Here is a 12,120-nt window from a genome sequence, read left to right as displayed (position 1 = left end):
AAGGCTGTAGTACACTCAGTGCTACAGGAAGGTTAGCAACCCTTTGACTGCATGCGAGTGGCTTTTACAGGACTGCACCTAACGGGAGCAGCTCCCTATGGTATGCCTATACTGCAAACCTGGTGACAGGTGGAGTAGTAGGGGTAGCTTTTGACAAGAGCAGAATTGCCCAACTATTAAACACTAGTGTCTAGCATTTACCTATGGGGTGGGTAACTATGTAGGTTTTTATTTCTTCCAGGTCCCTGAGTAAACTCTCTCGTCCACAGAAGTCCAGAGTACTTGGTAATAGGATTACATCTGTCAATCCCCTACATCCAGTGACACCCCCCCCCTACCTAATAGTGGCAGTACTATTTCATATATCCCAAATCTTGTCTAGGAACATCATGGAAGACTGGAAGTGTGAAAAACTAGCTTTTGCTCTCAACTCAGTCACTAGTCATCTGCTTCATATGTGTAAGTTAATTTTACCTGTTTGGCTTTTCAGTTCTCAGTGTTGTTTGTCTTTAACTCACATCCCTACCCTCTATTTCCTCTTTAGAGTCTAAGCATTTAGGGGAAAACCTATAGTATGTATCAACCCTGTGATTAAAACAACAGGCTGCCTTATCACAGAAGATTGATGATGTATGCCAACAGGAATACATCTGGAGATTAGTTTTAAGATTGATTAGTAATAACAGGCATCACATTGTTGCCTTTGTTGATACCTTAGGGTGCGTCATCTCCTTCCAAGTGATTTATGTTATATCAACATTTAGTATCACATGTATGTGAAATGTGCAAGAAGAGTCTTTCAAATGGAGACTTCCCTTAAGCTTCTAATTTCATCTAAGCCTTACAAGGCCATGTATCCCACTGTGCTCTCTCATCACATTCTCAGAATTCTAAGATACCTTGCAGTTTAAACTCAGCAAAGAGCATCTAAAGAGACTCAGAAGGAAAGCATTCAGGTCACTAGGCACTTCTTTTATGCTTATGGAAGAAAAATGGTCAGTATTGGAATGGTCATGCTGTCAGTGCAGCCAGCAGAAAAATAATATTCTGGAAGCACACATTTCCTTAACATCACACAATCACAGAATTGTTAGGGTTGGAAGGGACCTCAAAGATCATCCAGTTCCAACCCCCTGCCATGAGCAGGGACACCTCACATCAGGCTGCCCAGAGCCCCATCCAGCCTGGCCTTAAAAACCTCCAGGAATGGGGTTTCTACAACCTCCCTGGGCAACCTGTTCCAGCCTCTCACCACCCTCATGGTGAAGAACATTTTCCTAATATCCAATCCGAATCTACCCACTTCTAGTTTTGCTCCATAAGCAACATAATCAATAACTTGCCTTCCACATGAGGAAATTTTTGCCAATATTTCCCCCCTTATTTCTTTTAAAACATGTTATTACAAAGCAACTAAAAAGCAAAAGTTATTGTCAGTCACTTTGTAACATTAAAAGATTGGCAGACACACCACAGCCTAGGCTGAATCCGCTGCTGTGCAGGTCAGTTTTGTCTGTGTGCAGTAGGTGTAACTGTGGTGCAGACCTGAGGTTAATGGAACTGAAACTAGTGAAAACCACTTCTTGCTGATAAAAACAATCTGGGAAACTGGGAGTGTAAAGTAGGTATCTGAACCATTGAGCTACAACACTAACTTTGTGTTTTTAAAATAAGTATCATGTCTTTGAATGCACTTCTGCATGAATACATCACCCAGAAGAGAGCTACGAGGTATGTTTGAAGGGCTCCCAAAATTCATTTCCACGCAGAGGCCACTTTCCAACAAGTAACAGCTTTCTGAAGTTAATTCTGTTATGCAAGCCCATGCCTTTGCTAAAGACTCAAGAACAAGATAATTTCTGTAAAGATTTTGGGAATGAGTTTATTGAGGTAATTGTCTTCATTTTATATGTATAAATATTTTTTTGTAATTCATACCTATCTGTAACCCAAAGAGCTAAACCATTGTCTAAGGCACTTGGAACTGTGCACAACAGAGTATCCTACAGTAGTGTACAACTGGGCAACACACTTGAAAAAAAAGATTGTTAAATAAAAACACCATAATATGTGTATTGTCTAAAAAAGATAATACATACTCTGTTTTTCAGATGACAATATTGGAATGTATTTGTGTATGTGTGTGTATATATATATGTTTAGGTATATACCACAGTACAGATAAAACCCCAAGAAGCAGCTAGCATTAATTTGTAACAATTCCAGTTATTTGCATTCACAGATATTAATACACCTGTGTAAAATGTGAATTAGCTCATTTGGTAACTGCTATATAAAATAACACATCATGTAAGATGAAAAAGTTATCCCTGTTAATTATCTGCAGCCTCACATCTTTTGGAAGTCAATAAACATGTGGGAAGTAGATTTTTAGAATGCCAGCAATTCTAAGCTGATAATGTTTCAAATACTTTTTTATAGTTAACCAATGACCAAGCCTTGAATGTCATTTGCCTTATTTTATTTATAAATAGGAGCATTTAGTGAAATTCAAGAAAATTACTTTGAGCAGAATTTGTTTCTATTCTTAATGAAAGAATTTGTTTCTATTTTTAATTCATACAAAACAATGAAGTCCAAGAACTGGCCCAGTGCCTATTAATAGGCAAAACTCTCTCCATTGTGTGATGAGAAATTTTAATTCCAATGAATTCACATGCAAATTTTATTTCAGGTGATTGTGGCCTGCTTGTTGTACATACCACAGTTAAGAACCTCCTGCCTTTACTGGATGCTCCTAAGATCCTATGGGAGCCTAACCACTTGCACTTGTGTGGATGGATTATCAAGCTCTCCTTACTAGAGTCATGTTTCAGAGGCATCCTTGCAGACTTGATTGGAAGAGGCAAGACCATAAGGATTCCTACTGCTGGGTAGTACCTTCCCCTCAGCCTATGACAGCTCTGCTAGAGAAAACATTCTTGACTGCCCAGTGTTTAAGGTGCAATTGGATCTACAAAGCATATAGCATAGTAATATTGCCATAATTACTGTTTTGAGCAAATGTTCCATAAAATGCTGGGAAAGATGTGAACTAGTTAGCTCCTGAGAGTACAGCAATGCAGTATGCAGCATTCTTGTACCTCTCATAGGTTTGCAGCCTGGTTGTAAATGTAATTGTATTTCTCTTTTCAGAGGGAAAACCAGACCAAATCTTATGAGCTATTTAAATGGCTGCAGGCAATTAGCACATGCCATCTCGCCTCCCCACTCTTCCCACCCCTACTCTTATCTTTTTTGTTTCAAATCACATCTGCTGAAATAATTGTCCAAAACATAGTATTTAATTCCAAAATTTATACAAGTTTACAAATCAGTATTTCACCATACAAAGCAGGGAAAGAAAGAGAATAAATGGTCAGCAACATTTGACTACGAGTGTTGAAATACAGTTAAACTTGACAGTATTGTACTGAAAGGCTTTTTAATGTAAAGAATTAATGACTGAACAAGGAGATACAGAGAATACTGCTACTTTCTTTGTTCCTATCCAATGCAGTATTTAGCTTCTAGAAAATAATGGAATGTTGGCAGAAGGGTATATTAAAATCCTGAAACATGATGGGAACACTGGCAAAGTGAAACAAAACCCTACTAATCATTAATAAGTAGAAACTAATCATTAATAAATAGAAACTTGACAAAACAGTACAGTAGAATGATGGGTTTTTTTTAACTCCATTTATTCCTTTCTTTATCTATATACAGTTCCTTAAGGGTGATTTTTGTTTTGTTGGGTTGGGGGAGGGGGGGTGTTTGGAGTATTTTGTGGTTGGTTTTTGGTGTTGGTTTTTTGTTGTTGTGGGGTTTTTCAGCTGTTAAATTGACGTTATTCTGGGTAATTTACTTTTCTTCTAATTTGATCTTCAAAAGATTTTAATATCAACTCAGTAAAAAAATTCAGAATTGTTTTCTCTGTTCATCAAAGACTAGGTCCCAAGCAGTGAGCCTTGCACTGAGCTTTGTACAGTAAGGACAAAATTAGCAACAATAATGGAGCTAAATGTGGGAGCTCCTAAAGGCAGGAGGCAACTGTGTTCTGGTTTTTCACCCTAAGTATGTCTTTATTTTAGTTTACAGCAGTGGCACAGGTCTTAATTCCTCAAGATACAAATAAAAACAGATGACATGAAAGCATTAAAAGACAGTTCTGTTATACCTGACAATTTAATGCAAATGTAGGCTTTAACTTTGTTTACCTTGTAATTGAGGAATTAACAGACATTTTGATATGGACTCAGATTCTAGGCTCTACTTAGGATGCCAGCAGTGCTCAGCCAGTCCTCTCCTACTGGTGCAGTCTGCCAGGTACCCAGAATGGCTCTCCCTATCCTGGCTCCAACCCATTGCCATGCTGATGAGGGGATTTCAGTTCATTCTCAGGCTGCCAGATTACATAGACACTTTTAGTCTGTCCTGGATCTTCCTCCCATTTTATGATGGTACAAGATTGTGGCTCAGACTACATTTATACTCAGGTTAAGTGACAGCTATTTTGAAACAAATTCTCTGACGCAGCTGTAGTATTACTAGTCACAGATCTGGGTTTGAAGCATCTTGTCTGAAAAGAAAACATCTCACCTGGAAGGAGGGGTTTGATTTCTCCAGTATCAGGGACAGTTCAATCCTTTGTTTCACAGCTTTCACTTGGTTTTCAAGGTAAAGAGAACAAAAAACCTGCTAATCTGATAGAGTTGTCCACAGCAACACTGAGGCTGTGGTGCTTCTCTAGAAGCTACTCAGCGTAGCAGAAGCAGAGGGTGGAGCTTCCTGGCCCCACACCACATCAGGGGTCAGCAAGTCCACCAAGCAAGGGGCACACACCACTGTTAAACCCCACAAATACAGTCTTGTAGAACTACAAAAGGCTGCAAATACTTTCAGTAATTTTGAAGAGATACAGCTCCTAGTCCTGCCGTGTTTCAAATCATCTATTCATCTTAAATAATTGTTAGCATTTAGCTTCAATATTTTTTTGTACTTGTTCAGTCAACTTATATATCACAATTTGAGGAAATTCAGATACACTATTTTTCATCTGAAACAACTAATTTCAGTTATAAGGATTAGTATGTATGACCTGAAAGAAGAGAGAGATGAGAGGCATTCCAGAACCACTTCAATTTGTTACTGTGAAGAAGAAATTAGGGTTTGATTAAACATCCGTTCTTCTGCACCCACAGCAACATGCTGTGATACACGATCCTACTGGTAAATGTGATGATACATGAGGTAATTTCAGAAACCACTACTTCAGGCTACTCATTTTCTTTCTGTGTCAACATCTCAGTTAGTATCTGGCTTTGTGGAGCACAGGTATGTGTGTAAGGTTTGTCGTACGTTGTGGGTGCCATTTAAATGATTTGTCCAACTTGATATAAATGAACACATGGATCCATTTTACCCAGTTGGATTGTACTATGCATTTCATGGAAAGTTTTTTTTTTCTTTGCCTATGTTAACCTTTTCTTTTTTTCCTTTCTTCCATCAAGGATTACACACTCAGGAGTTTCTCAGAATATATCCTGATTTATCCCTTCTAACAGACATGCAGCACCATAGACAGGTACGTGATGTATTACTTCCAACAGGCTGTTGTAGCAACTTGGAGACATTTGAAATTGTCAATAGACAAGACTTGGACACAGAGCAGAAACCAACTTCAGGCAGCTCAATAAGGTAAAGCAAACTTGCTTCACTGCACATAACAACATACCACAAAGCCTTGTTATCTTTTATTGCAAGGATAACACTTTACAGCTGTCATTTCTCTGCCAGTTGATATTTAGAATATAAAAATAGTATATACAATTTGAAGTCTGTGTGAGGGTACAATACACAATGGATAGTTTATAGTTCTAATTCTTCAAGTATACTATGATTTTACGGAAGTTCCAATAAGGGCAACATTTTTTGTCCAGTTACAGAAATTTGCTTAAGTAGTTTGCTGAATTGTGGGCCAAAGGTTGCATCTGATTTTTTATCATCAAAATAGTAAGAAATTAAAGATCAGCTCAGCATCTCTATCCAGGCTAGTAATGGCTTATAGTAAATACTTCAAAGACCTGCCCACACCCAGAAGGAGCATAGGGAAAGCCTACGTGATACCTCACCTACGTATCCTCATGTATTATGGCAAAACGCAGCTTGAGGAAGTCCAGGCCTCATACTTAACTCTTAAAAGGAGAAGATGGCACATGTATTTCCATCCATGCTCCAGGGCCATGCCTAGTATAGAGGAGTGTCATCTTGCAAAGTCAATCCAGCCACTTCATCCTAAGTGTTTAACAAGCTTTAGTCTGCTTGTGTAACTTGTACATACCCCAGCACATCAGTGGAGCTACTATAAAGTTTATATAGTCTGACCTTACCTTTGTCCAAGTTATTCTGTCTATGCAACAGCTTCTTTTTGTCTTTAGAATCTTGGCTATTATCAAATGTTTCAAACTTATTAAGGCAACACTGAGGTCTAATTGTTCCACTTGCTTCCTTTGAAGAAGTACTGTGCTTTATACTTCAAAGTCAACACAGTAGACCTTCATAGAATTTTGGACACAGGTTTCTAAATCTGGCAACAAGAAGTTTAAGCAGGATAACTATTGTGTTAAGTGCTAGTGGAAGTTTTAAGTTTACACTTCAAATTCTAAAAATGCAAATTAGGATTGTACCAGAATTGCTGACAAACCTTAACTCTAATGGCTTGATGATTTAGTGCCAAAGAATACATTTTCCCTGCTTGCTTGATGTGGTGTTTCTATATTTATAAAATGATGGGCCTCACAGGAGCTAAAGTTTTCTGCAAATGGATTACTAATGGCTCTTATTGACTCCATTAAAACAGGAAGATGCTCCTTCCTTTTCTTTGCTACAAGCATGTAGATGTATTTTCTTTAGTTGCTGCTATTTTATGGCTTGTACATGATTAGATTTGTACTAAAATGCAAGGGATTCTAACAATCATATAAATCTATATTGTTTAAAAAACATTGGTCAATCTCTTAAAAAATTACAGAGTGCCAGCTGTTGGAAAGTACTCTCCTATTACTAGAGTGCTCTTTACTGAAACAATCCACCCCATTTATGCAAACCTGGTCTTAGTGTAAATATCAGTAAGGAGGGAGATCTATTTTAGCCACCAAACTGCCTTCCTGACTTTACACTGACAACTGAAACAACCTTCAGTTTTATAAACTACAATAATCTATTGCAGGTTCTGAGGTAAAAATCACATCTACACAGACCTTTTATTGCCTGAAACCAAAATACTTACACTTCTTAATTAAAAACTAAACAGGGCACATAAAAGACAAAAATAAATTGTAATATGTACACACATTAGAAAGGATAAATAGCAAATATATTGTAATACTGCATTAAATGTATGCATATGTGAATTCCAGACCCCCCAAATGCTGTGTACATTAATTCAAAGGATAAATAAGTGCTAATATAAGGTGGAGAATTTCTTAGTGTAAACAACGCCACAGGCTTTTTCATAGGCCTTTGGGCCAACTTACAAAAACCATGTATTGCCTTTCACACTTCATACCACTTAAGTTTAGTAGTACTGTATTCACATGTACAATTTCAAGACAGTATAAAAAATTATGAATCTAAGAACCATTCTTCACACTCAACAAAAACAGGCTACAGACACTCTTAAAGATTTTTCCATTCACTTTTACAGGACTGCTGGCTGAAGACATACTGATTCATTTGGGAGATCTTCCTCAGAGCAGCGCAAGAGTCCTTCAGCATAAAAGGTTGTATTAGTAATCACTGCCCAAGCATACTAGTAAAGACTTTTGTGCCTAATTTCAGTTCTGATTTTGGATTCAGACTAGCATGATGTCAAATTTCTCACCACTGCCTGCCACAGGTGAGAAAGAATGGCCTCTGTTTTGAACGGCAAGTGGCAGACAGCAAGGAGTGTTTCTACACATCAAGCATTTAGTTGCATTCATAGTGTCACATTATTTGTCCTTCAAATCCTGTTTATGTATTTCTGAGGATCCAGAATATGTCAACATTAAAAACTAAAAAATACAAGACTTACTCTGTATGAATGTTCAATGTATCTTCTTGAAGCATGCTCATCAGGATTTAAAAGACAGCTGAGTTCTACTAGGACTAATTTCTGGCAACTGCATTTACTGGCAACAGAGAAAATTACAGTTCTTCACTAAAGTATCGATGACATGAAGACTTGTGGCTTGCTGTCTTTCTAAGACAGGCCGAGGCCACTAAAAACAATAAAATACATGCACAGTTACTCACACTCTCAGTTTTTTAAAGAAAATAATTCCTCCCACTGGCCAAGTGTATTGTTAAGCAGTCCCACTCGTTCCACCTCTCTCTGTGGACCGACAAGCAAAGTCTCGTGTCCCCCACGGTCTCTCGGTCCTTTTCACCCTCCCCCTTCTCAGTTACCCAGTCATAACCCTGTGAAGTCTGATGATTTCCTGGTAACAGGCTCTCAAGCGATTGTCTTCAGCACTTTCTGACCTGTGGAGTTCCAATGGTGAAGTGCAGTGACTCATCTGTGTGGGCTACTCACAGAACTGTCGTCTTTCTTAACACTGACCAACACTTCCTGTCGGTTCTCCTCCTAGACAAATCAGTTGTCCATTGATAAAGATGAGGGCCACATCCTTCTTTAAACTCAGCACACACTCATACTCAGTCAAGTTCCAGTGCAATCTCAGCTCTTCAGGACAAAGTGATTTCCCCAAAGAAAACTGTTACATGAAATATGTGATGTGGTCAAACAGTTACGGACGATGAAACCTGAAATGGTAAAACATTTAAAAAGTTAGAATGATATTATTTCAGCTGACAATGACACTGCTCTTCATCCTGCTCTCACAGCTCTTTACGTTTGTTGCCTGAACAGAACTAGTCCAATTTTTCCTGGTGTGTGTGATTGATGTCACTGCCCATCTAGAAAACCCAACAAGGCTATGGTGTGGCTCAGGGACTGATGGCTGTCTATCTATACCATTAACCTGTTACTGTAGTCTTCAGCACAGTTTTATTCGTGTCAGCCTGGGCTCATCCAGATGCTGCTTGGGCATGGCTGGGATTAGCAGAGGCCAACAGGGAGACTGAGAATGGGGGGCAGGGGTATCACCCTGTTTTGGGGTGAGGGGAAAGAGTTCACTATATGACTTCAAGCTGTATCAAGCCTGCTGGCCTGAAGGTCAGAGAACAATCCCCAGTCTGTTTTGTTTGCTAATATAGATTTAGCCACAAGTGAACCTACTATTTGAAGACACTGTCAGTACATCAGAAAATCTTTGCTAAGTCATAAAATTTAAATTTCTGGGGTTGAATCCTTGTGCAAAATGAGGTTAACAAAAATGTGAGTATTTCTAAATAAGCAACAAATTTTATACCACTGTAGATGCTTTCTTCCAATTAACAGTAGCTCACTGTGTCACCTGAAGGCCCAAATAGACATCACTGTCTTAAGTCAGACATGTACATCACTCCAGATGCCTGCATGATCACAGAGAGGTGGGATGCTCCAAAGGGTGTTGCAAAATCTTTTCTGGAGTAAGTCTAGAGCAACTGAAATTCTAATACAGCTTAAATGTGATGAATCCAAGCAAAAGGGTAAGAAGGGCATCAGTGTTAGGTGCTCAGTGTGTCATTCACCAGATTTCTAAATATCTGTAGTTTATGCAGTTTAAATTACTTTAAAAACGTATCTATCCATGAAGTAGTAAAGGATACAGCAACTTAAAAAAAGCATAGGTAATGGTGAACCTATCACAGTAGATTTGCATATTTCCTTTAACCAGTTCCAGAAGAGAAAACAAGCCACTTGTTACCCCTGTAATGTGGTGCAGTACAATACAGGGATGCATTTCTCACATAAAGGAGGTGTACACAAAATCTGACATGAACAAGTGTGCAGCTCATCTGCTAGGAGTACAGTACATTGCAAAAAAGACATGGGGTTTTGTATCTGTGCAAACGCTTCATCAACATCTACCAATATCCTCTTCTTCAACTTCAATTTATTTCTCTACATTTGGAAACTCAGTTTCTTGGATTCTCTTACGAAATAACAGAAGGACTTAGTCTAAATCACTAGGAATAGAAAACCAGTTTGACTGGCAGTCATTACAGTAAATGGTGAACAGTGAAAACCAGTGGTTGTTTCTTTCCCAAGCTTAAAAGAAAATTTTAACAATTCAAACATATTGTAAATACTGATCATAATATTAGTGTCTTATATTGAATGTGCAATAATACAAGAAACTATATACTTTAAGCTATTGTCGTTTAATAGACAGCTTCCTTTTTCCATTCTGTCACTAAACTTCACAAATAAGCCTTTGTTAACCAGCTGCCAATGCAAATGCCTTTTGGTTTGCATTACCTCAGTGATCTCCTCCAAAAAAAAACCCAAACAAAAAAGAGTAATTTTCAATGAGAGATCCCAGAGGAAATGGATTCTCTCATTATTTTCTAAATTGTGGTTGACTTAAAACATCTGCATCTAATTCTGCTCTTAATTAGCTTTTTCTAGTGTTACCCTGCTGACTTCTGTGCAGTGGCTACACAAGATGACCAATGGGAAAAAGAGAGTGGAGAGAGAACAGAAAGAGCCTGATTTCCATCAGGTTGTAATTCTTCTAGAACCTTATAGAATCACTGCTTTTATTTATCACAGTTTGGCTGTGCCTATATTTTACTCAGTTTTCTAAGGACCTCCTCAAAAAAACCCCAAACACTAAAACCCAAAACCAAACCAAAACAACCCCAAAACCCCCTACTTTTTCACTCCACTGGATCCCTGAGAAATTCTGTTCAGCTTTCAAGAATCCAATTGTAATCAGTCTCAACTGTTTTCAATTCTCATGAAAAAACACCATTCTTTTTGTATGACTCATGCCTATCTGTACTTACGCTTCTGTATTTCAATGCGACTCAGAAAAACCTACAACATAAGCAGAGGGTTGCACTCCACCTCTCCCAGCACACTGCCAGCTCCCTATTCTTGCTCAGTTTCCTTCTCTCCCTTGGTGATGCCCATTTTTTATAAGTAGCATATTTATATATTCTGAAGAACATATACCACCTACTGGGTAAAGACAAAACAACATCAGAATCCAAATGAGAATAGAATAGAATAGAATAGACCAGACCAGACCAGACCAGACCAGGTTGGAAGAGACCTTCAAGATCATCATGTCCAACCTGTTATCCAACACCACCTAATCAAATAATCCATGCAACCAATCACCCTATCAAGCCTCCTCATAAACACCTCCAATGATAGTGACTCCACCACCTCCCCAGGCAGCCCATTCCAATGGGCAATCACTCTCTCTGCATAGAACTTCTTCCAGCCTAAACCTCCCCTGGCGCAGCTTGAGACTGTGTCCTCTTGTTCTGGTGCTGGTTGCCTGGGAGAAGAGACCAGCCTCCACCTGTCCACAACCTCCCTTCAGGTAGTTGTAGACAGCAATAAGGTCTCACCTGAGCTTCCTATTCTCCAGGTTAAGCAACCCCAGCTCCCTCAACCTCTCCTCACAGGGCTTGTTTCAAGCCCCTCACCAACTTTGTTGCCTTTCTCTGGACATGTTCCAGCAGGTCTGAAAAGGACATTTTCTAATGGTCAGAAAGTGACACTACATTAAAACTCCACCTCCTGCTTCATCTCCTGGCTTAGGTTTGCCATCTGCAAAACCGTTTTGACTTTTTGAAAATCAATTTATGCATGTAATATCTACACTGGAGTGAGTTGACATTAAACAAATTCATGGTTTGGTGTGAAAAAAACCAAAACACTGAAGTAACGAAATCAAGAAACAAACCATGAGATCCCAGGCATCACCAAACACCCATCTGCCACTGCAAATTCTCCTTGCAGACACTCTTCAATTAGAGGATTCACATTCACTTGCTTGGATCCTGAGTTTGAAACAGTAGCAAGGAAAGGAAGGGACTCAGCCTTGGGCAGTTGTTATTTGAATTAACTCTGTGTGGAAGTGAATACAATAATACTGTGTGCAATGCCCGCTGATCCTAGCGGCCTGTGTAACTTCCAAAAAGTACAAACAAGATGCCACAGGGGTGGCAGAAAGT

The 12,120-nt window shown here is 38.8% G+C and overlaps 1 protein-coding gene across 4 annotated transcripts in view; it reads right to left on the bottom strand.

The window, feature by feature from the left end:
- Positions 1–6,371: 6,371 nt before the first annotated feature.
- Positions 6,372–12,120, bottom strand: part of PHACTR2 (phosphatase and actin regulator 2) — a 147,260-nt gene continuing 141,511 nt past the window's right edge. For all 4 annotated transcript variants that reach the window (XM_009901385.2, XM_054162674.1, XM_054162673.1 and 1 more), the window contains one exon: positions 6,372–8,808. In XM_009901385.2, coding sequence (XP_009899687.2) covers positions 8,793–8,808 — 16 coding nt within the window. In that variant the 3' untranslated portion in view covers positions 6,372–8,792. The remainder of the gene's footprint in view (positions 8,809–12,120) is intronic.

Source organism: Dryobates pubescens, chromosome 6 (assembly GCF_014839835.1).
Source record: "Dryobates pubescens isolate bDryPub1 chromosome 6, bDryPub1.pri, whole genome shotgun sequence".
Taxonomy (NCBI): Eukaryota; Metazoa; Chordata; class Aves; order Piciformes; family Picidae; genus Dryobates; species Dryobates pubescens.
This window is presented reverse-complemented; position numbering and strand designations above follow the sequence as displayed.